Source organism: Somniosus microcephalus, chromosome 2 (genome assembly GCF_052327205.1).
Source record: "Somniosus microcephalus isolate GS21.2 chromosome 2, FLI_Smic_1.0, whole genome shotgun sequence".
Lineage (NCBI taxonomy): Eukaryota > Metazoa > Chordata > Chondrichthyes > Squaliformes > Somniosidae > Somniosus > Somniosus microcephalus.
In genome coordinates, this window is record NC_140988.1 from 327,831,144 (window position 1) to 327,856,490 (window position 25,347).

Here is a 25,347-nt window from a genome sequence, read left to right on the forward strand (position 1 = left end):
GCTGAAATGGCCTCTTTCCATGCTGTAACTTTCTATGATTCTATGATTCTAAGAGAAGTGTAGGACTCCCCTGCCTGGACTCGCCCCCTTCCTGAAACGCTGACTGCCCCGGAACCCTAGTCGTTCTCCCCCCTCGGCCCCCACACTTACCTTGGGCCCTGGTGGGCAACTTCCAAGCCACCTGACATTCTGCCAAGCTCCTGGCCGCTTTGGTCGAGAGGTTGGCCGGCGGGATTTAATCATGCCCGGCCATTAAAATCGGCTAGGCTCCCGCTGCCCCTCCTGGACTGGCCGGCCGCTCACTAGGCCACCTTCCTGTCCGGGAGTTAAAATTCCACCCAATGGGGCTGAGCCCCACACAGCCAAGAACCACATGCCTGCTGTCCAGGGTACTGAACTAACTGGTGTCGAACATCTGGCAACAATAATTAGTAACCTGTCATCATGTGCCAGTATTTTACATAAGTATATATCAGAACACAATGACATAAGAAAGTACGCATGAAAAAAGACACACAGTTATTTTTTTTCCACATACAGGGCATGCACATAAATATTATAGAGACAGAAATAAAGAACACTCTGGAGAACAGGTGAAGGTTTTCCTGACACGGCAGGATGCTAATAGCTCTGAACATGGGCTTCACCTTCCCCAGCTGCCCTAATATTCCTATAGTCAAGAATGCCCAGGTGACCTCCTCCCAAGAAGTCAAGTGTTTATAATTTCTGGGCCATTCTCCAGTTCAAATCTGTTCCTTTGAATTATGTGAACATTTATCCTGAAAGCAGGGAAGTAATATTGAGATGTAATATGAAGGAGCATATATACTCTATGGCGGTGGGAAGGGTTCGCGGGAGCCAGGCAGCGGGTGATGAACCCAGCAAGATCGGGGGCCGTGGAGTCCCTGCCAATCTTGACGCCAGGAACTCAGTTGAATAAATATTTACGGAATCCCGCGCTACATTCGCCAGATTGATTACCTGGCCGGCGGTCGGGAGTGATAGTCTCGCAGCTGGAGTTTGCAGACGGGGACCCGTGGGAAAGGTCGCCGGCAGTCAGTGGGTGGAGGGGATGCCCTGGCTTCAAGGTGGGAGGGGCAGGCCAGGGTTTCCTTTTGATTGCGGATCATGGGGATGCCTGTGCTGGGGAGGCCCAAGGTCTCCTTGAGGGGTCTGGGGGTAGCACTCCTGCTCCTCTTGGCAGACAAGGAGATCAAAGACTTGCAAAGTTTTAAAACTTACCTGGGCCTCTTCAGGCCAGTCGGCTCCTCCTGCTGTGTTGTTGCTGCCGGACTCCCCCTACGTGGACCTTAAAATTACGTCGTGTTGCCGATGACATTATCGGGTCGCGACATCTGAACTATAAATAGGCCACCGCCTGCTATTAGTGGGAGCCTCATTGATGGCCTGAACCATCTCCGTTAGTATTATAGCAGCCGGGAACGTGGTGGCTTGGTGGCGGGATCTCAATTTTTAGGGTTTTAACCCCTCGCTAAACCCTTTCCCGCCTGTCGGAGTGGGTGTGGAGGGGTTTAAAATCGAGGCCTATGTCTCAGTTATACACTTACCAACTAAACCACAAGAGTATAAAATTTGCTTATTCGGAATAATTGGATAAAAGGAATGTTCTGTTCATTACAGGAATGAAGGGCTGCTTGGTCATACTTAGAAACTTTTGATGGATGAGGTATTTTTACTACATCATCAATTGATAACACTCCTGGAAAGTGGAAGCTGGGTCAATCTTCCAACTAACCGAGAATAACAGTTTGAGATAAATGAGCGCTTAGTCTGCATTCAGATGAAGTGCACTGAATCATTACTTGCACTGATTACATAGACTTCATCAAAACAGATATTCCCTTTCGGTTATTCTGGATCTATGTGTTACTTGTCTAAGACAGAGACTGATTAATTAAGCTGCACCTGAGAATTTTCTCCACAGAGGAGAACTGAAAAAGAAAATAAAGAGAAAGAATGGGAATAGATTAGCGGGTAACGTAAATGGGAACCCAAAAAGTCTTCAATAAACATCTATATATATAAATCGGTACTTCTGTCTGTCATTCTGTCTGTCATCTCGTGTGCGTCTTGCGGGTATGCGCTCGAAAGTTACAGGGCGTACCTACACGCGCGTTACCTCCAAAGAAAGCTTACGCTTCTGAGACGGTTTTAAGCGTATTTACGTTTCGGCCAGGCTAAAATTGTGCCCGCGGTATCCCAAAAACCTTCAACGTTCCGCTCATTAGCATCTCATTATCCGCTCATTAGCGACAGAGTGAGCTCGACCAATCGTACGCCGGGTTGCTGGCGTGTGCCGCCGGGCCAATCGGTGCGTGTGTGGCCGGGCTTTATCGTTCTGAACCGAGGTGAGTCACCGCCATCTTGATTCCAAACTTTTCCTTTCTTTTTCCCGCTTTCTGCGTCTTAAAAAAAAACGTTGCTTTTAAAACACATATTGTTTTTTAAAAAAATGATTTAGAAAGTAATTAACTTATCTAATCTCATTAATTTTCCTACCTTTCCCCGTTTCTCCAGGTAGGCCTAGAAGCCTCGGCATCTCCTCCGCACCCACGCCCGAGCTAGGCACCTCCTGGCCCCACTCGAAGGCTGGAGGGCCGAGCCTCAGCCCAGCGCCGGTGCGCGCGCAGCAGGAGCTGAGACGCGCTGTCTCTGGCTCGGCCGGGGCTTGCTGAGCGTCAAGCGTTACCCTGGCAACCCCGGCCGGCCGTCTCGCACAGCCGCAATCGGCGGTCTTCACCTCGGGCAGGGGGTGGGGGGGGGGGGCCGCGACCCTCGGGGCGGGGGGGGCCACGACCCTCGGGGGGGGGCCGCGCGCGCAGCAGGAGCAGCTGAGACGCGGCGTCTCTCTCTCTCTGGCTCGGTCCGGGGGCGGGGCTTGGTCAGCGTCACGGTTACCCTGGCAACCGGGCCCGCCAGCCGAGCCAGAGACGCTGCGTCTCAGCTCCTGCTGCGCGCGCAATCGGCGGTCTTCACCTTGGGGGGGGGGGGGGGCCGCTGCGACCCTCGGGTGGGGGGGGGCGCGACCCCCGGGTGGGGGTGGGGGGGGGCGCGACCCTCGGGTGGGGGTGGGGGGGGGCGCGACCCTCGGGTGGGGGGGGCGCGACCCTCGGGTGGGGGTGGGGGGGACCCTCGGGGGGGGGCGCGACCCTCGGGGGGGGCCGCGACCCTCGGGGGGGGCCGCGACCCTCGGAGGGGGCCCCCCGCCCTCCCTTCTCCCCCCCACCCTCCCTTTCCCCCCCCGCCCTCCCCCCCCTCCCCCGCCCTCCCCCCCGCCCTCCCCTCCCCCTCCCCTCCCCCTCCTCCCCCCCTCCCTCCTCCCCTCCCCTCTCTTCCCCCCAGTCGCTCTCTCTCTTCCCCCCAGTCGCTCTCTCTCTCTCTCTTCCAACAACAACATTCCCTCGAAAAAGCCTCGGCACCGCCGGGCACTTTAGCTAGTATAAATAGTAAAAGAGCAGTCAAAGCAAGGGTGGGACCGATCGGGAACCAAAAAGGAGATCTTCTTGTGTGGGGGGGGCGGGGCAGAGAGCATGGCTGAGGTACTACATGAGTACTTTGCATCTACCTTCACTAAAGAGGAGGATGCTGCCAATGTCACAGCAAAGGTGGAGGAAGTAGAGAAATTGGATCAGAAAAAAATAGATAAAGAGGTGGTACTTAAAAAGTTGGCAGCGCTCAAAGTAGAAAAGTCACCTAGTCCGGATGGGATGCATCCTAGGTTGCTAAGGGAACTAAGGGTGGAAATAGCAGAGGCTCTGGACACAATTAGATATAGGAGTGGCGTCAGAGGACTGGAGGATTGCAAATCTTACACCCCTGTTTAAAAAAGGGGTGAATGATAAAGCCGGTGTCTACAGGCCAGTCAGTTTTTTCTTACATCGCCTTTGGTTCTTTTGCCAATCACCTTAAATCTGTGTCCTCTGATTCTCGACCCTTTTGCCAATGCTAACAGTTTCCCTCTATCTACTCTGTCTAGACCCCTCATAATTTTGAACACCTTTATCAAATCTCCTCTCAATCTTCTCTGCTCCAAGGAGAACAACCCCAGCTTCTCCAGTCTTTCCACGAAACTGAAGCCCCTCACCCCTGGAATCATTCTTGTAAATCTTTTCTGCACCTTCGCTAAGGCCTTCACATCCTTCCTAAAGTGTGGTGCCTAGAATTGGACACAGTACTCCAGTTGGGGCCGAACCAGTATTTTATACAGGTTCATCATAATTTCCATACTTTTGTACTCTATACCTCTATTTATGAAGCCCAGAATCCCATAAGCCTTTTTAACTGCTTTCTCAACCTGCCCTGCTACCTTCAATGATTTGTGCACAGTCAGGTCTTTCTGTGCATGCACCCTCTTCAGGATTGTACCATTTAATTTATATATCCTCTCCTCATTCTTTCAACCAAAATGTATCACTTCACACTTTTCTGTGTGAAATTTGATCTGCCATGTGTCCGCCCATTCCACCAGTCTGTCTATGTCTTCCTGAAGTCTATCACTCTCCTCCTCACTGTTCACTATACTTCCAAGTTTTGTGTCATCTGCAAATTTTGAAATTGTGCCCTGTTCACCCACGTCCAAGTCATTAATATAGATCAAGAAAAGCAGTGGTCCTTGAACCGACCCCTGGGGAACATCACTGTTTACCTTCCTCCAGTCCAAAAAACAATCGTTCACCACTACTCTCTGTTTCCTATCACTTAGCCAATTTCGTATCCATGCTGCCACTGTCCCTTTTATTCCATGGGCTTCAACTTTGCTGGCAAGCCTATTATGTGGCGCTTTGTTGAACGCCTTTTGGAAATCCATGTACAGGAAACTTTGTGCTATCCGGCACCGGCGGGACCGAGCTGCTGCCGTTCCCTCAAAACTGCCGGACACTCCAGAGTTAATGTTGAAAGATATGGAGATTTTCATCTCCGTATCTGACAACAAACACTGTTGCTTAGCAACAGCTTCTAAACACTCGGCTGCAGCTGCAAGCGTCTGTAGCTGAAGCTGTTGCTATAGCTACAGACCTTGCAGTGCTTGACCGGGAAAAGAAAAGCAAAGAAAAGAAACGAAAACAATAAAAAACGGCTCCCAATTTTTGCCGGTGGCTCGAGCTTGCCGGATGGTTCGCCTCCAGATAACTCAAAGTTTCCTGTACACTACGTCAACCTCATTACCCTCGTCAACTCTCTCTGTTACCTCATCAAAGAATTCAATCAAGTTAGTTAAACACAATTTGACTTCAGGAGGACATAGTGAAATGGACAGACACATGGCAGATGAAATTTAACACAGATGACACATTTTGGTAGGAAGAATGAGGAGAGGCAATATAAAATAAATTATATCATTTTAAAGGGGTGCAGGAACAGAGAAGCCTGCAGGTGTACATACGCAAATCTTTGAAGATGGCAGGACAAATTGAGAAGGCTGTTAAAAAAAGCATAAGGGATTTATAAACAGACATAGAGTACCAAAGCAAGAAAGTTATGCTAAATCTTTATAAATCACTGGTTAGACCCCAGATGGAGTATTGTGTCAAATTCTTGGTACCACACTTTAGGAAAGATGTCAAGGCCTTAGAGAGAGAGCAGAAGAGATTTACTAGACTGGTACCAAGGATGAGGGACTTCAGTTATGTGGAGAGACTGGAGAAACTGGGGTTGTTCTCCTTACAGCAGAGAAGATTAAGGGGAGATTTAATAGAGGTGTTCAAAATCATGAAGGGTTTAATAGAGTAATTAAAGAGGAACTGTTTCCAGTGGCAGAAGGGTCAGTAACGAAAGGACACAGATTTAATGGCCCAAAATTTCTGGTCAGCACCGAAGCAACGGCAAAGCGGCGGCGATCGCTGCTGACCTCGAAGAAAGTTGCCCACAGAAATCTCGTGATCTCTGGAGCGAGAACGTTAGCTTCCTCGATGTGAAATTGATTTTGCTGCTGTCAACAGGGGATCCCCAGTGCAATGCAACAGTGATGTCATCAAGCTTTCTAAGCAGCCAATCACATTGAAGAATTCTCACAGACAGCAAATCAGGAAATAAAAAGCATTGATTATCTGCACTTTTAAAAAATGATACAGAGAGCAAAATAAAGATAGGAACTTATGGGGTTAAGGTAAAAGCTGAAATATCGTGAACAAACTTTAAAAAAAAAATTAAAATTAAAAAAAAAATCTGGGGGGAAAATTTCGGTTGATTTGCACCTCCCATTAGCGCCCTAAGAGGCTAACAGGGTGCAAAGCAACTAGCACCCAGACACAGCGCTTCTAACACCTCCCGCAAAATTCAGCGGGAGGTTAGCAGCGGCGGTAACCGTTAGCGCCCCACGATGCTGTGCCTCCAGTGATGACGCCATCGCTGTGCACAGCACCCCGCTTGTGCCCCGGCCGCGATCTTTGGTAGCGCCCCCTGACTTACTGCCGGACACTATGTTCGAGAGGATCAAGGGGGCCTACCTGTGGCCGGGGCAGCGCAAATTAAAGGGGAGGTGCCGAGCAGCCATTTTTGTTGCTGACCACCTGCAAGCACCTGCCCCCGTTGCTGTCCTTGGCCTCCTGTGAAGCCCACCCGTGGGATGCTGGCTACGCTCCGTGAGCCCAGCACTCCTCTTGAGTGCCGGGCTCTTTTGCCAGCACTCCGATCCCTGGTAGCCCAGCTGGGCCCCGGGTTGCGCTGCGCTAGGCCCCTCCCCTTTAATAAGGGTAGGAAGGCCTGCTGTACTGCGGCGCGACATGCTGCAGCGCTATGTAGCGCTGTGATATTCACTCGCAGCGCCCCAAGAGGGAGGTGAGACGCTTCCAGTAGCACCCCGCCTCCCTCTTGGGGCACTACCAGTGAATTTTGGGCGCGGGGGCCGTAGCTTTTTCAGGATGCTAAAAGTAGTGCCCCGGCGAAGTTAGTGCCCCAAAGGGGTTGCGACCCAACTTTGCCCACCTAGTATTTTTATCATAACAGGGATATTTGACATTCCACAAATATAAAATAAGTTTTTCAGGGCCAGAACTGTTGTTTAGCAGTCAATATGCTGTTAAAACCTCAGTTACACCTATTCCAACAAGGCTTAACATTTAATGGGGTGTTTAACAGTGATATTAGCATGAAAAAGTTTAAGTTTTTGTCAGTTTCATTGATTGCCGGCTATGCGGAGTGGGGTGGGGCGGTTCCACACGCAGCCTGTGGCGGAGCACGGAATGACTGACCGCAACTTCAGGATTTCCACGTTTAGCCGCGCCTGCGCTACATCCTGAAGTTACGGTCAGTTTCAGAGGGGTAATGAGGGCGAGCGCTGACAGTTCACCGACATTACCGGCGCAAAATCCAGGCCAATATAATTGACAAACGAACCAGAGGTGAGATGAGGGGGAAAAAAAATTGACGCAGCGAGGTGATATGATGTGGAATGCACTGCCTGAAAGGGAGGGGGTGGAAGCAGATTCAATAATAACTTTCAAAAGGGAATTGGATAAATACTTGAAGGTAAACAAATTGCAGGGTTCTGGGGAAATGGCAGGGAAGTGGGACTACTTGGATAGCTTTTTCAAAGAGCTGGCATAGACACGATGGGCCCAATAGCCTCCTTCTGTGCTGTATCATTCTATGATAAGATAGATATATAGGTATATTGATATATTTTTTAAGCTGCTAATCAAAGCATTTGGGACTTTATAACTGGACCTAACTGAGCATCAGTTACTGTCATATCATTGTCTTTGGCTGATTCCAACAGCAGCCCAAGTAAATAAAGGCCTATTTGATAACCTCATTGCTGTCTGCAAGGGCTCCAGTGACCATTTGAAGCTGGAGTTTTCTTTTCTCTGACTGCAGATGAAGCTTACACAGTAGTCATAAGGGAGCATCTTGCTAGAGCTAGCACGGTTCTTATTATCCTAGGAATGGTACAGGAGAAAACTGTGGTTACAGTTTTAACCTATTATTGGCTGGTTAAGATCAATAATCTGTGGCTTTCTCTCGAACGGAGAGGGAAGTCACTTACAGATCCATTTCTGCTTGGTTTCTTTACCAACACTGCACAAGGAAAAGAAAGAACTTGCATTTATATCGCGCCTTTCAGAACCCCAGGATGGCCTAAATCGCTCTACAGCCAATGAAGTACTTTTGAAGCGTAGTCACTGTTGTAATGTAAGAAATAGGACAGCCAATTTGCACATAGCAAGCTCCCACAAACAGCAATGTGATGATGATATGAAAATCTGTTTTAGTGATATTGGTTGAGGGATAAATATTGGAGAAGGACACCAGGGAGAACTCCCTGCTCTACTTCGAAAAGTGCCATGGGAACTTTTACATCCACCTTAGAGAGCGGACAGGGCCTGTGTTTAACATCTCCAACAGTGCAGCACTCCCTCTGTACTGCACTGAAGTGCCAGCCTAGATTATATGTTCAAACCTCTGGAGTGGGGCTTGAACCCACAACCTTCTGACACAGAGGCGAGGGTGCTACCACTGAGTCAAGGCTGACACCTAAGTTAGCACATCAGCACACTTCCCCAGCCTCAGCTTTTTTTACATTGTGTGTACTTCTGATAACAAGGAAATCTGGCATTCAGAAATATGGTAGTGCATGAAGTTTGGTAGTATGCCCATTTTAGACTTTATAGAGTTTAAGGAATTTGTGTCTCCTAAACTGTAATTAAACGTATTTAATGTAATGTAGATGGTCATGAAAAATGTGTCTTTATAAATGATCCCTCTTTGTTATCCTCAGATAACGACACTCATTTAAATATAACCCGCTCATGCTATTGAACGCACTTTCAATCACTGTACACACTTCACAGATGAAGCATCAGACTGCAAAAAGCAACAATAATTTTTACAGCCCCATTAGCAGTGGTTTAGCAGAGTGCTAACTTTAAACAGGAATCCATTTGCTCTTAGTTTCCCATTTTTTTCAACTTTTTGTTGCTATTTGTAAAAATAATGAAAAACAAACACAGGGACAAACAACCAACCAACCAAACCTTTTCCTGACTGGCCCTTAGTTATGCAAAGTACAAACACAGCTCCTTCGTACTTGCACTGCCAGGAAGGCAATAACACCATTGTGGCCTTGTTGCAGTAAGCCCTCTGATTCTCAAGCAATTGGTCAGCAGATTCATCAACGCCAAGCTGAAAATGTGGTCTTTTACATTTGGATACATCTGTCATTCCAATCCGTTTCCTTAAAGTAGTCGAGGAAATCAACAAATGCCGATTCACAAAAGGTAATTCCAACTGTTGGCTCATTGCTGCTTACCTGGTTGAGAGAGAAGAGGCGTGTAAGGAACTTTGGGCTCCAGTGCAGTCATAGGAGGAGGTAGCAGGGGGTTTGCGAAGCTGCGCAGCGGGTGGGTGGGTCGGACACAGGCCGTAGGAATCGTTCTGCTCGGAGCCTCCTCGCCTGAAGGATGCTCAGGCTGTGTCTGGGTTAACATGGCTGGCTGCTGAAGGTGCGATGTTTGAACCTCACTCAAGGCTTTGAAAAAGAAATCAGAGGTTACATCAAGTTACGCCGAGCCTACAGCACAGAAACAGGCCATTCGGCCCAACTCGTCTCTGCCGGCGTTTATGCTCCACAGGAGCCTCCTCCCACCCCTCTCCATCTAACCCTATCACCATACCCTTCTATTCTTTTGGAGTTACAGTAAAGATCCTAATTACGACAAGAGACTTTGGAACATTCTCAAACCTATATTGCTTATATTGCCAAAATGGCCCACCAACAGCACCACTTATCTCTGGGGGGGGGGTGGTGGTGGGGTGGGGTGGGGTGTTGCTTCTATGTTTGGAACTAGCAGGAGGTCAATTACAATTCCCCAAAAAATAAAATTGTGTAAACAAAGTCACCTAACCCTTTAAACGTAAAAGCTGCATTAAATTGAGAGCCCAGCACCACAGAACAGTGGTAGCATGTTGCACCACAGACTGGTGAGACTGGGAGTTCAGATCCATGATTTCCCACAGAACGACCCAATATGAAGGGCTTTGATGGCCAGTTATAGAACAGAATTGCCAGATAACTGGGGCTGGGTTGTCTGGCTGTTGGATGTTGGCTACACTCTTCGTCTGGGAATTTTATCAGGCCAAAATCAGTGTTTTGCAGTTTTCACAGAAAAAAAATGGACTTCCCCAAATCACCCAGCAAAAAACCCCAAATCCCATGTAATAAAAATGGAATTCCTACTTATTCAATGGCTTTAAACCATGGCTACAGAGGAGAGGCAAAAAATAAAATGGATGGGAAATAATAAAATACATTTATCAAAGTCTGATGACATTCCACATGTAACTCCATAGGACTCCAGCCACAGTTTCTCTGCCTCTCTTCTTGGCTAGCTCTATTATATAGGCTGCCTTTCAACAAGTCCCAGTTGACCAAGTGTACAGGAAACTTGCACATTATTGAGTTGTGCAGGTTCTATGTGGTGGATGTATTGAATTCTACATTGCACAATTCATCTACTTTGACAGTAAAAAAAAAAACTCATGGAGAAATATCAAAATTTTCAACGTAACCTACATTTTTAGCACATTCTGTTATATAGGATATAAGATATATATAGGATATATATATAGGATATATATCTGTTATATAAGCTTGAGGAACAGCACCTCATCTTTTGATTAGGCACTCTACAGCCCTCTGGACTTAACATAGAGTTCAACAATTTCAGATCATAACCTCGGCCCCTATCACACATATATATTTTCTTTTTTTTAATCCACATTTTTTGTTTTTTCTTCCCTCCCTTCAGTTGTCCTTCATTCTGCCAGCGCAATTCACGCCCCATCTAGAGCCATTCTCTGTTCCTTAACCTGTCCCATTTCCACCTCCCCTTGCCTTGAATATCTCTTAATGTCTCTTAATCTCTCCTGTTTTCTATCCTATCACTGACCTTCCCTTTTGTTCTTTCATCCCCTCCCCCTTTTCCCAGCCCCCAAACTTGCTTTCCATTCCCTGCTTTTTTTCCAGTTCTGATGAAAGGTCTTCGACCTGAAACGTTAACCCCGTTTCTCTCTCCGCCGATGCTGCCCTGGCCTGCTGAGTTTTTCCAGCGTTTCCTGTTGTTATTTCGGATTTCCAGCATCCGCAGTATTTTGCTATCCTGTTATATAGGATGATAGCTTGCTATTACTAAATGCAATAAAAACTCGATAAACATTCAATTAATAACAGCTTCTTACCTGATCCAAATCCTCGATCGACTGTCAGTGTGGGGAATGGCATGGTACGCAGTGGAAACTGCGGGTGGGGATATCCACACGTCGGAGATGGCAGGATGCCAGGATATTGGGCACTCTCTAGTGTTGGAACAGGAATCGCACTTACAACAGCTGTGAACAGAAAGTAAAAAATCTCATATCATTGCTAGGTCACACTGTCAACAAACTAAAAAAGTTTGCTGAAGGCAAAGCACTCAAAATATTGTTAAAAAAAAACACATTTAAGAATAGCTTATCAAACATTTAATGTGGTTTTGGTTTTATAATTATGCTACGTTTATTCAATTAGGCTACATTTTAAATTGAATCATATTTCATATTAATTCTGATTAGCAAAAGGACACTTTCAGATTTTGCTGGAGGATACTCAAGGGAGATTGTCTCCTGATAAATGAATTCTCCAAGACACTTTGAAGATTGGAAGACAAGGGCACTCTTTTGTTTGGACCCAAAAAAACCCCAAAACAAATTGGACTGTAAATAAACAAAAGTTCAACTAAAACTTAACAAATCAAATTAAAATTTGGTTTTCCGGGTTGATGATGCACTCCAGTCCCCGCGGCGCCCACCGGTCGCGGAAATACTCAAGCGTGCCGGCGGACACCGCGTGCTCCATCTCCAGGGCCACCCGGGCACGTGGAAGACAAGGGCAACAACTTTACTGATCACGGGATGTTGTCGTCACTTGTACCGATCACACCTGCCTTGACACATTTGCAATGTTAAAGCTTTTAATATTTTTATTCACCGTATATTGGAGCAAGGTTCACATTCCAGTGGACATCAGTTAAAAATTAGCAAGTTCGAGGTAAGAAGGGGAGTTCTGCCTGAACAGTAATAGAGTTGTGGAATAAATTACTGGGAGAAGCCATTGAAACAATTGGGGTAGGGTTTCCGCTTTTGGGTGCAATCGGCAATCCGGGCAAATTGCACACAAAATGGCGCTAGTTTTCCAAACTGATTTTATGATTCAAGTTTCCACTCAAACTTGCACAATCACAAAAATAAAATCTTCCATGAACCAGCGCATTATCGGGCAGCATTTTAGAACATAATTGTTTATTTTTTCCCCTTGTATTAAAAAATATTCCTTGATATATTTATGGAAACCCAGGAAACACAGAGTTACGGTGGAGACCCCCAGCGGAAATTCACCCCCTTTGTGTCTTGTATGAATGACTGAATTGTAGAGCCCCTCTTCTCTTTGTGAACCCTGTGTTATTATTGGCTCTGCAGGAACCAGATTGCAATACACAATACTGAAAATGGCAATTCCCAACCAACCGACTTCACCTTCACCATCATTTTCAGTTTCTACAGCCAGCCCCAGAAAAATATAAAATAGAGGTGAGTGAAAGAAGGCAAGTGCTATAAAACAGCTCACATTCTACGCTCACCCTCTGCAAAGGTGCCCAGCCAACCACACCAGCCACCACCTGCTCTCACTGTAAATCCCCTCAACATATCAAGTTTGCCCTTACACATAGTCCGTCCCCCTGCCAACCCCCTCCATCGCTTCTGCCCATGAGCAATGCCTTGGGAGATCCAAAAATGTTATAAAATACAAACATAAAATGATGGAAATACATGGCAGGTCAGTCTGCAGTTGAGAAAGAACAAAGATAGGGTAATGCTTTGGGTGGGATCCTTCATCAGAATTTAACGGATAGGTCCCTTTGAAAGGTTAAGTTATCATTCTCTTTTAGATACTGATGGATTACATTTCTAATATTTTCAGTTTTTATTCCTGATAAGGTTATACTTTTGCAACATTGTACACAAGAACATAAGGATGCTTAGGAATGTGAAAGGAACATCCGGTCTAATAAAGCCTTCTCCTTTCTCCTAGATTAAGCACACCCATGTGTCTTGTTGCCAAAGATGACAGTGAGAGTGAGAAGGGGAGGATCAGCAGTCCATTGTTTAATCTACAACAAAACTGGAAATATCTAATCTTTAAAGTGTGAGTGAACAGTACTGCTAAGGAATATCCTATTTAATTGCAGATAGACTGGATGGTTGAAATACTTGACCTCCAATTTTACATATCAACCATAAAACCAATCATTAAGACATACTTGCTGAAGTGACTCATACATTCAGTGCTACGCACAGTGCTAATATACATGTTAATCATGGATTATGCTTGCAATTTCACCCACACATCTATTATATTTTAAATGACTCAGTATTATAGTTGAAAGTCGTGTGTCCGTAATTTGTCAGTTATTATTCATTAAACCTCGGAAACAGTTGCTCTTAGTTATACCAGAATGTAGTACTTGCAAAATGTTAGTGCCAAGTCAATGAAAAATGAATAACTGGCAGCCCTCATCATGAGTTAATTTTATTTACTAAGTCTTCACCTGCCTGTAGCACTGATCCACAATCTACACACTCTCTAGTGGCTGCAACCCGTACTGAAGAAACTGATGACAATGGGCTTGGGCAGTCTCAATCTGGAGACATGGGCCCAAAACATAAAACGGCTCCAAATTTAACATTAAGTGGCAATCTCGCTCTGATTGACCAACAACAACAACTTGCATTTATATAGCACCTTTAAGGTAATAAAATGTTCCAAGGTGCTTCACAGGAGCATTATCAAACAAAGTTTGACACCAAGCCACAAAATTGTACACAAGAACAAAAGGATGCTTAGGAATGTGAAAGGAACATCCGGTCTAATAAAGCCTTCTCCTTTCTCCTAGATTAAGCACACCCATGTGTCTTGTTGCCAAAGATGACGGTGCGAGTGAGAAGGGGAGGATCAGCAGTATTGGGACAGGTGACCAAAAACTTAGTCAAAGAGGTAGGTTTTAAGGAGTGGCTTAAAGGAGGAGAGAGAGTGAGGATATGGGGATTGGGTGGGAAAATGGAGTTGAGGTCGAAGATCAGTTATGATCTTATTGAATGGCTGAGCAGGCTCAAGGGGCCGTATAGCCTACTCCTGCTCCTAATTCCTATGTTCTTATGTTTGTGAGGCAGAGAGGCTTAGGCAGGGAATTACAGAGCTTTCAAACAAGCGTGCTAAGCTTGAATAAAGGAGACTATGAAGGTATGAGAGCGGAATTGAGTAGAGTGGATTGGGAAAATAGATGAAAGGGTAAGACGATACATGATCAGTGGTGTACATTTAAGGAGTTATTTTACAACTTCCAAAAAATATATATTCCACTGAGAAGAAAAGGGTGTAAAAGAAAAGACAGCCATCCGTGGCTAAGTAAAGAAATTAAGGATAGTATTCGACTAAAAACAAGGGCATATAAGGTAGCCAAATCTAGTGGGAGGATAGAGGATTGGGAAAACTTTAAAAGAGAGCAAAAAATAACAAAAAGATTGATTAAGAAAGGGAAGATAGATTATGAATGTAAATTAGCAAAAAATATAAAAACAGATAGTAAGAGTTTTTATAGTTATATAAAAAGAAAAAGGGTGGCTAAAGTAAATGTTGGTCCCTTAGAGGGTGAGACTGGGAAATTAATGGTGGGAAATATGGAGATGGCAAAAACACTGAATGAATATTTTGTATCAGTCTTTACAGTAGAAGACACTAAGAATATCCCAACACTGGACAAACAGGGGGCTAAAGGGGGGGAGGAGCTAAACACGATCAAAATCACTAAGGAAGTGGTACTCGGTAAAATAATGGGACTCAAGGCGGATAAATCACCTGGACCTGATGGCTTACATCCTAGGGTCTTGAGGGAAGTGGCAGTAGGGATTGTGGATGCATTGGTAATAATTTTCCAAAACTCCCTGGACTCAGCAAAGGTCCCGGCAGACTGGAAAACTGCTAATGTAACGCCCTTATTTAAAAAGGGCAGTAGACAGAAGGCTGGAAACTATAGACCGGTTAGCCTAACATCTGTGGTAGGTAAAATTTTGGAGTCCATTATTAAGGAGACAGTAACAGGACATTTGGATAAGCATAATTTAACAGGACAAAGTCAGCATGGTTTTATGAAGGGGAAGTCATGTTTGACAAATTTGCTGGAGTTCTTTGAGGAAGTAACATATAGGGTGGATAAAGGGGAACCAGTGGACATAGTGTATTTAGACTTCCAAAAGGCATTTGACAAGGTGCCACACAAAAGATTATTGCTTAAGATAAAAAATCACGGGATTGGGGGTAATATTCTGGCATGGATAGAGGATTGGCTATCGAACAGAAGGCAGAGAGTTGGGATAAATGGTTCATTCTCAGACTGGCAATCAGTAACTAGTGGTGTTCCGCAGGGGTCAGTGCTGGGTCCCCAACTCTTTACAATCTATTTTAACGATTTGGAGGAGGGGACCGAGTGTAACATATCAAAGTTTGCAGATGATACTAAGATGGGAGGGAAAGTAGTGAGTGAGGAGGACATAAAAAACCTGCAAGGGGACATAGACAGGCTAAGTAAGTGGGCAGAGATTTGGCAGATGGAATACAATACTGGAAAGTGTGAGGTTATGCACTTTGGCAGGAAAAATTGTAGAGCAAGTTATTATCTTAATGGCAAGAAAGTGGAAAATACTGAAGTACAAAGGGATCTGGGGGTCCTGGTGCACGAAACTCAAAAGGTTAGTATGCAGGTGCAGCAAGTGATTAAGAAGGCCAATGGAATGTTGGCTTTCATTGCTAGGGGGATAGAATATAAAAATAGGGAGGTATTGCTTCAGTTGTACAAGGTATTGGTGAGACCGCACCTGGAATACTGCATACAGTTTTGGTGTCCATACTTAAGAAAAGACATACTTGCTCTCGAGTCAGTCCAAAGAAGGTTCACTCGGTTAATCCCGGGGATGAGGGGATGGACATATGAGGAGAGGTTGAGTAGATTGGGACTCTACTCATTGGAGTTCAGAAGAATGAGAGGCGATCTTATTGAAACATATAAGATTGTGAAGGGGTTGGATCGGGTGGATGCGGGGAGGATGTTCCCGATGATGGGTGAAACTAGAACTAGGGGGCATAGTCTTAGAATAAGGGGCTGCTCTTTCAAAACTGAGATGAGGAGGAACTACTTCACTCAGAGGGTGGTAGGTCCATGGAATATGCTGCCCCAAAAAGCTGTAGAAGCTACATCATTACATAAATTTAAAACAGAAATAGACAGTTTCCTAGAAGTAAAGGGAATTAAGGGTTACGGGGAGCGGGCAGGAATTTGGACATGAGTCTAGGTTCGGATCGGTCATGGCCCTGTGGGTAGCGGAGCGGGCCCAGGGGCCGTGTAGCCTGATCCTGCTCCTATTTCGTGTGTCTAATTCTGTTAGATTCAGGAGATGGTTCTGTGATAGTAGATTGGCGGTTAGGATCAGATCAGCCATGATCTTATTGAATGGCGGAGCAGGCTCGAGGGGCCGATTGGCCTACTCCTGCTCCTATTTCTTATGTTCTTAGAGCCCAGGCAGCTAAAGGCAGAGCTGTCAGTGGTGGAGTGATTAAAATCGGGGATGCGCTAGAGGCCAGAATTGGAGAAGCACAGAGATCTCGGAGGGTTGTAGGGCTGGAGGAGGTTACAGAGATAGGGAGGGGCAAGGTATTGGAAGGATTTGAAAACAAGGTTGAGAATTTTAAAATTGAGGCGTTGCCAGACCGGGAGCCAATGTAGGTCAGCGAGCACTGGGGTGATGGGTGAGCGGGACTTGGTGTGAGTTAGGATTCAGGCAGCAGAGTTTATGATGAGCTCAAGTTTATGTAGGGTGGAAGATGGGAGGCCGGCCAGAAGAGCATTGGATTAGTCAAGTCTAGAGGAACAAAGGCATGGATGAGGGTGTCACCAGTAGATGAGGGCGATGTTACGGAGGTGGAAGTAGGCAGTCTGAGTGATAGAGTGGATATCTGGTATGAGAAGCTGCAAAATATTACTCTTCTGAGTTTGAGGCTTGCTGCGTTGTTAGGGCAGAGCACAGGATGTTTAATTCTTGTAATTGGTTAAACTGTATCTGACCTGGGAGCGCGTTATACTGACACTTGTGTATGAGTTCCATCTCCCAACATTACCAAGTTTGATTCTAGCTGGCTGGGTGTCCAAGAGAGTTGTGTACACAGTGGAGTTTGAAGAGAACAAATGCTTATTTCAAAGGTAACAAATGTGAGATTTCAAAGGCGAGCAAGAGCGGCTGGAGAGCGCCAAACGTCGGGAGATTTCAAAGGTGAGCGAGAGTGGCTGGAGAGCGCCAAACGTCGGGAGATTTCAAAGGTGAGCGAGAGTGGCTGGAGAGCGCCAAACCTCGGGAGATTTCAAAGGGGAGTGAGAGTGGCTGGAGAGCGCCAAACGTCGGGAGAGTTCAAAGGTGAGCGAGAGCGGCTGGAGAGCGCCAAACCTCGGGAGATTTCAAAGGGGAGCGAGAGTGGCTGGAGAGCGCCAAACGTCGGGAGAGTTCAAAGGTGAGCGAGAGTGGCTGGAGAGCGCCAAACCTCGGGAGATTTCAAAGGTGAGCGAGAGCGGCTGGAGAGCGCCAAACCTCGGGAGAATTCAAAGGTGAGCAAGAGCGGCTGGAGAGCGCCAAACCTCGGGAGAATTCAAAGGTGAGCGAAAGCGGCGGGAGAGCGCCAAACCTCGGGAGATTTCAAAGGTGAGCGAGAGCGGCTGGAGAGCGCCAAACCGCGGGAGAATTCAAAGGTGAGCGAGAGCGGCGGGAGAGCGCCAAACCTCGGGAGAATTCAAAGGTGAGCGAGAGCGGCTGGAGAGCGCCAAACCTCGGGAGAATTCAAAGGTGAGCGAGAGCGGCTGGAGAGCGCCAAACCTCGGGAGAATTCAAAGGTGAGCGAGAGCGGCTGGAGCACGCCAAACCTCGGGAGGTTTCAAAGGTGAGCGAGAGCGACTGGAGAGCGCCAAACCTCGGGAGATTTCAAAGGTGAGCGAGAGCGACTGGAGAGCGCCAAACCTCGGGAGAATTCAAAGGTGAGCGAGAGCGACTGGAGAGCGCCAAACCTCGGGAGAATTGAAAGGTGAGCGAGAGCGGCTGGAGAGCGCCAAACCTCGGGAGATTTCAAAGGTGAGCGAGAGCGGCTGGAGAGCGCCAAACCTCGGGAGATTTCAAAGGTGAGCGAGAGCGGCTGGAGAGCGCCAAACCTCGGGAGATTTCAAAGGTGAGCGAGAGCGGCTGGAGAGCGCCAAACCTCGGGAGATTTCAAAGGTGAGCGAGAGCGGCTGGAGAGCGCCAAACCTCGGGAGATTTCAAAGGTGAGCGAGAGTGGCTGGAGAGCGCCAAACCTCGGGAGAATTCAAAGGTGAGCGAGAGCGGCTGGAGAGCGCCAAACCTCGGGAGATTTCACAGGTGAGCGAGAGCGACTGGAGAGCGCCAAACCTCGGGAGAATTCAAAGGTGAGCGAGAGCGGCTGGAGAGCGCCAAACCTCGGGAGATTTCAAAGGTGAGCGAGAGCGGCTGGAGAGCGCCAAACCTCGGGAGTTTTCAAAGGTGAGCGAGAGCGGCTGGAGAGCGCCAAACCTCGGGAGATTTCAAAGGTGAGCGAGAGCGGCTGGAGAGCGCCAAACCTCGGGAGTTTTCAAAGGTGAGCGAGAGCGACTGGAGAGCGCCAAACCTCAGGAGATTTCAAAGGTGAGCGAGAGCGGCCGGAGAGCACCAAACCTCAGGAGATTTCAAAGGTGAGCGAGAGCGGCCGGAGAGCGCCAAACCTCGGGAGATTTCAAAGGTGAGCGAGAGCGGCCGGAGAGCGCCAAACCTCGGGAGATTTCACAGGTGAGCGAGAGCGGCTGGAGAGCGCCAAACCTCGGGAGATTTCAAAGGTGAGCGAGAGCGGCTGGAGAGCGCCAAACCTCGGGAGATTTCAAAGGTGAGCGAGAGCAGCTGGAGAGCGCCAAACCTCAGGAGAATTCAAAGGTGAGCGAGAGCGGCTGGAGAGCGCCAAACCTCAGGAGATTTCACAGGTGAGCGAGAGCGGCTGGAGAGCGCCCAACCTCAGGAGATTTCAAAGGTGAGCGAGAGCGGCTGGAGAGCGCCAAACCTCGGGAGAATTCAAAGGTGAGCGACAGCGGCTGGAGAGCGCCAAACCTCGGGAGATTTCAAAGGTGAGCGAGAGCGGCTGGAGAGCGCCAAACCTCAGGAGATTTCAAAGGTGAGCGAGAGCGACTGGAGAGCGCCAAACCTCGGGAGAATTCAAAAGTGAGCGAGAGCGACTGGAGAGCGCCAAAGCTCGGGAGAATTCAAAGGTGAGCGAGAGCGGCTGGAGAGCGCCAAACCTCAGGAGAATTCAAAGGTGAGCAAGAGCGGCTGGAGAGCGCCCAACCTCAGGAGATTTCAAAGGTGAGCGAGAGCGGCTGGAGAGCGCCAAACCTCGGGAGAATTCAAAGGTGAGCGACAGCGGCTGGAGAGCGCCAAACCTCGGGAGATTTCACAGGTGAGTGAGAGCGGCTGGAGAGCGCCAAACCTCAGGAGATTTCAAAGGTGAGCGAGAGCGGCTGGAGAGCGCCAAACCTCAGGAGATTTCAAAGGTGACCAAGAGCGGCTGGAGAGCGCCAAACCTCGGGAGATTTCAAAGGTGAGCGAGAGCGGCTGGAGAGCGCCAAACCTCGGGAGATTTCAAAGGTGAGCGAGAGCGACTGGAGAGCGCTAAACCTCGGGAGATTTCAAAGGTGAGCGAGAGCGGCTGGAGAGCGCCAAACCTCGGGAGATTTCAAAGGTGAGCGAGAGCGACTGGAGAGCGCTAAACCTCGGGAGAATTCAAAAGTGAGCGAGAGTGGCTGGAGAGCGCCAAACCTCGGGAGATTTCAAAGGTGAGCGAGAGCGGCTGGAGAGCGCCAAACCTCGGGAGATTTCACAGGTGAGCGAGAGCGGCTGGACAGCGCCAATCCTCGGGAGATTTCAAAGGTGAGCGAGAGCGGCTGGAGAGCGCCAAACCTCAGGAGATTTCAAAGGTGAGTGAGAGCGGCTGGAGAGCGCCAATCCTTGGGAGATTTCAAAGGTGAGCCGGGGCTATAACGGACCGGTGAGTGTAAAGAAGTAAAAAGTAATCGAAGTGTGACATCACCACAAAGCAGGTAAGTTTCCGAGTGGCAGGCAGTGACTAGTGGGCTACCGCAGGAATCGGTCCTTGGACCCCAGCTATTCGCAATATATGTTAATGATCTAGACAAGAGAATGAGATGTAATATCTCCAAATTTGCAGACGACACAAAGCTAGGTGGGCGTGTGTGCTGTGAAGAGGATGCCGAGAAAATACAGAATGATTTGGACAGGTTGGGTGATTGGGCAGATGCATGGCAGACGCAGTATAATGTGGATAAATGCAAGGTTATCCACTTTGGTTGCAAAAACAGGAAGGCAGACTATTATATGAACAGCAATAGATTGGGAGAAGGGGAAGTGCAACGAGACCTGGGTGTCCTTGTGCACCAGTTGCTGAAGGTAAGCAGGCAGGTGCAGCAGTCGGTTAAGAAGGCAAATGGTATGTTGGCCTTCATAGCGAAAGGGTTTGAGTACAGGAACAAGGATGTCTTGCTGCAGTTGTACAGGGCCTTGGTGAGACCACACCTTGAGTATTGTGTGCAGTTTTGGTCGCCTTATCTGAGGAAGGATGTTCTTGCCATGGAGGGAGTGCAGCAAAGATTCACCAGACTGATACCTGGGATGGCAGGAATGAAGTATGAGGAGAGATTGGGTCGATTGGGCTTATATTCGCTAGAGTTTAGAAGAATGAGAGGGTATTTCATTGAAACTTATAAAATTCTAACAGGACTAGACAGACTAGATGCAGGAAGGATGTTCCTGATGGCCGGGGAGTCCAGAACCAGGGGTCACAGTCGAAGGATAAGGGGTAAGCCATTTAGGACAGAGATGAGGAGGAATTTCTTCACCCAGAGTGGTGAACCTGTGGAATTCTCTACCACAGAAGGCAGTTGAGGCCAATTCATTAAATATATTCAAGAAGGAGTTAGATATATTTCTTAAGGCTAAAGGGATCAAGGGGTATGGGGAGAAAGCAGGGACCGGGCACTGAACTTGGATGATCAACCATGATCGCATTGAATGGCAGAGCAGGCTCGAGGGGCTGAATGGCCTACTCCTGCTCCTATCTTCTATGTTTCTATGTTTCTATGTAAGTGATTGGTTGGTGAGTATTTCTCTCTTTCTCGCTTTTTTCCAAACTTAATTTTGTGGCTTATAGTTTCTAAGGTCTCTGTTGTGTAGCAGGGAGTGCTGGTAAACAAGGGCCCTTGAGTATATCATTTAATTGTAGTGTAATTGGTCGTATTGATTTGATTTAATTTAATTTGAATTAATTAAAGCGTATGTCATGGCAGCACAGCTCGGCCCCATGGCATGCTCCTCCTGCACTATGTGGGAAATCAGGGACACTTCCTGTGTCCCTGACGACCATGTGTGTGGGAAATGCATCCAGCTGCACCGACTGGCAGACCGCATTGCGGCGCTGGAGCTGCGAATGGATACATACTGCAGCATTCGCGATGCTGAGTACATCGTGGATAGCATGTTTAGGGAGTTTGTCACACCGCAGGAAAAGGCTGCACAGGCAGGAAGGAAATGGGTGTCCACCAGGCAGAGCAGTAGGCACAGGCAGCTAGTGCAGGGGTTCCCTGCGGCCATCCCCCTTTCAAACAGATATACCACTTTGGATATTGTTGGGGGAGATGGCTTATCGGGGGAAGGCAGCAGTAGCCAACTTCCTGGCACCATGGGTGGTTCTGCTGCACAGGACGGGAGGAAAAAGAGTGGGAGAGCTATAGTAATAGGGGATTCTATTGTAATGGGAATAGATAGGCATTTCTGCGGTCGCAAACGAGACTCCAGGATGGTATGTTGCCTCCCTGGTGCAATGGTCAAGGATGTCTGGGAGCAGCTGCAGGGCATTCTGGAGGGGGAGGGTGAACAGCCAGTTGTCGTGGTGCACATAGGTACCAACGATATAGGTAAAAAACGGGACGAGGTCCTAAAAGCTGAATATAGGGAGTTTGGAGCTAAATTTAAAAATAGGACCCCAAAGGTAGTAACCTCAGGATTGCTACCAGTGTCACGTGCTAGTCAGAGTAGAAATAGAAGGATATTTCAGATGAATACGTGGCTAGAGGAATGGTGCAAGGGGGAGGGATTCAAATTCCTGGGACATTAGAGCCGGTTCTGGGGAGGTGGGACCAGTGCAAACTGGACGGTTTGCTCTTGGGCAGGACCGGGACCGAGGTCCTAGAGGGAGTGTTTGCAAGTGCTGTTGGGGAGGGTTTAAACTAAAATGGCAGGGGGTTGGGAACCTGTGCAGGGAGACAGAGGAAAGGGAAGCAAGGATAGAAGCAAAAGACAGGACTGAAAAAAGCAAAAGTGGAAGGCAGAGAAATGAAGGGTGTAAATCAAACAGCGAGAGCGGCTGGAGAGCGCCAAACCTTGGGCTCGAGGGGCCGAATGACCTACTTCTGCTCCTATCTTCTATGTTTCTATGTTATCGCTAATCTAAGGAGGAGAGATTTGTTTAGTGCTGGAAATTGGTGCAAAGTGGTGACATGAAGGGTACGTGGGCCTGAAGAAATGGGTCGCGCCTTCGAGGATACGAAGACCACGCTTGCGAACGCGACGATGTTGGCACATCCCCTGCCAGGAGCTATCATCGCCCTCACGACAGACGCATCGGATTACACCATGGGGGCCGTCCAGGAGCAATGGGTCGACGGCGCATGGCAGCCTCTGGCATTTTTTAGCCGCCAGCTGCAAAGGCACGAACGTCAGTACAGTACTTTCGACAGGGAGCTGTTAGCTTTGTTTTTGGCCATCCGCCACTTCCGATTCCTCCTCGAAGGGCGCCGCTTCACTGCGTTTGTTGACCACAAACCCTTGACGTTCGCGATGGCCAAGACAGCTGAACCGTGGTCGGCTCGGCAACAACGGCAGCTCACTTACATCTCCGAGTTCACCACCAACGTCAGGCACGTGGCCGGCAAGGACAACGTTGTCACTGATTGCCTCTCCCGCGCCGCCGTCCAGGCCGTTCAATTAGGCATTGACTTCGCAAGAATGGCAGCCGACCAGGCTGCCGACCCGGAGACTCAGGCCTTTCGTTCTGTCCCCGCCAGCCTCCAGCCGAGAGATGTACCGTCCCATGCGGCAGGTACCACTCTACTCTGCGACGTTTCGTTGGGTGCACCCCGTCCGATTCTGCCGTCCACCTGGCGCCGAGGCGTTTTCGACGCCATACACGGGCTGTCGCATCCTGGAGTGCGGGCGTCGCAGAAGCTGCTAGTCTCCAAATTCGTATGGAGAGGAATACGCAAAGACGTCCACGACTGGGCGAACACTTGTGTGGTTTGTCAACGGGCCAAGGTGCAACGGCACGTCAGGGCCCCTCTGGCCACCTTCGAGGTACCGGAGCTACGTTTCGACCACATTCACGTTGACCTAGTGGGCCCACTTCCACCGTCCTGTAGTTTTACGCACCTTCTGACAATCGTGGATCGCACCACAAGGTGGCCGGAGGCGGTTCCCCTGACATCCACCACCTCTGCGGATGTCGCGCGAGCCTTCATCTCATCATGGGTAGCCCGGTTTGGTGTCCCTGCAGATGTTTCGTCGGATCGCGGGCCGCAATTTTCGTCGGAACTATGGAATGAGGTAGCCTCAGTATTGGGCACTAAACTACACCGCACTACGGCTTATCACCCGCAAGCGAACGGCTTGTGCGAGCGGTTCCGCCGTTCATTGAAGGCGTCGCTCAGGGCCAGCCTTCTGGATGCAGCATGGGTCGAGAAACTGCCGTGGGTGATGCTAGGACTGCGCACGGCGCCGAAGGAGGATTTACAGTCGTCGGCCACGGAAATAGTTTACGGTCAGCCACTTCGAGTTCCGGGCGAGTTCCCGCCGTCCCCTACGCGGCCGTGGTCTACAGCCAGTCAGTGAGAGGCCCATCGGGATGCAGCTCAGTGTTTCCGCCCAGTTCTGACATCGCAGCACGGTTTGCCTTCTTCCAACATCCCTGGGGAGCTGTCAAAGGCCAAGTTCGTCTTTGTGCGCCAAGGTGGCATCGTACCCCGCTCGCACCTCCTTATGCAGGTCCGTTCCAGGTTCTACAGACCGGGGACAAGAGTTTTGTGATCGACGTCGGGGGCAAGCCTGATCACATCTCCGTTGATCGCCTCAAACCTGCGCACCTGGACCTCAAACAGCCGGTCGAACTAGCGCAGCCTCCGCGCCGGGGCCGGCCGCCGCTATGCCTAACCGCACCGTGCTACCTGCCAGCTCGCCACCTGCTCAGCGTTTTCCTCTCCGGGAATTTAGGAGTCGGTCAAACAGGCTTGTCCGACCTCCTCGGCGATTGACTTTCCTCATTAAAGACAATTCTGGGGGGGCGTATGTGGCAACGCCACCAAAGAGACTCTCACAGTAACTTGTACAATTGTCTTTAATCATTATTGTTACCTTTTAATGTTCGCCCTGTTTAAACAGCGCGGGATCGATAAAATCGTGATCTGACGCGATGACATCATCACGTGGGTCACGTGACGTTCCCAACGGCGGGAAACGTGATGACGTCATGACGTCAGGGTTGAAGGGCGTTTCCAGTTAGTCCTCGTGGAGTGAGCTAGTGTACAGACCTGTTTGGAGTTTCTCCTGCGTTTCTTGTTTTGTAATAATTTCAGTGCATTAAACTAAATTTGTTAACTACCAGTTTAGTTCACAGTGTTTTTGTTAGGAGTGCATAGACTCCTACAACTTCCCTTTTAGGACCGCTGGAGGCTGCTGTAGACCTGGAAACACCGAGCGACATGCTTTGCCCAATTTATAGCGAATTTCAAGTGGGGTCCTAAAACAGGCGTAGGACCCTGATTAGCATATTAAAGGTGCCTAAAAATTGTTTCCGGTGAGCGCCCTGAACACTTGGAACTCACGGCTTAAAATTTGGCAGTTCCGGGGAGATCGGGCCCGAGAGATCGCACCCTAAAATTGGCCTCCCCAACACTCATATTATGCCCCAAAAAAGGGGTGTGATGGGGACCATTTTCCTCTGCTAAAATGCATCCGTTCTGTGGCAGGACAGTCCCTCACTGCACATCCTTATTACCTATAACATTTAAGGGATAATAAAGACACCATCGAGCATCTTCCAAAGATGAATGACTGACTGACATGTGACATGTAAAATGTGATTGATAACATATGAAATTA

At 48.4% G+C, this 25,347-nt stretch overlaps 1 protein-coding gene across 1 annotated transcript in view; it reads right to left on the reverse strand.

The window, feature by feature from the left end:
- The window catches only part of LOC147123570 (netrin receptor DCC-like), a 33,325-nt gene extending 21,985 nt beyond the window's left edge, over window positions 1-11,340 (reverse strand). The window contains exons 1-2 of the mRNA XM_085974798.1: window positions 11,197-11,340; window positions 9,269-9,487 (exon numbers count right to left, since the gene is read on the reverse strand). Of these exons, the coding sequence (XP_085830924.1) occupies window positions 9,269-9,487; window positions 11,197-11,239 (262 nt within the window). The 5' untranslated portion in view covers window positions 11,240-11,340. The remainder of the gene's footprint in view (window positions 1-9,268; window positions 9,488-11,196) is intronic.
- Window positions 11,341-25,347: the final 14,007 nt, after the last annotated feature.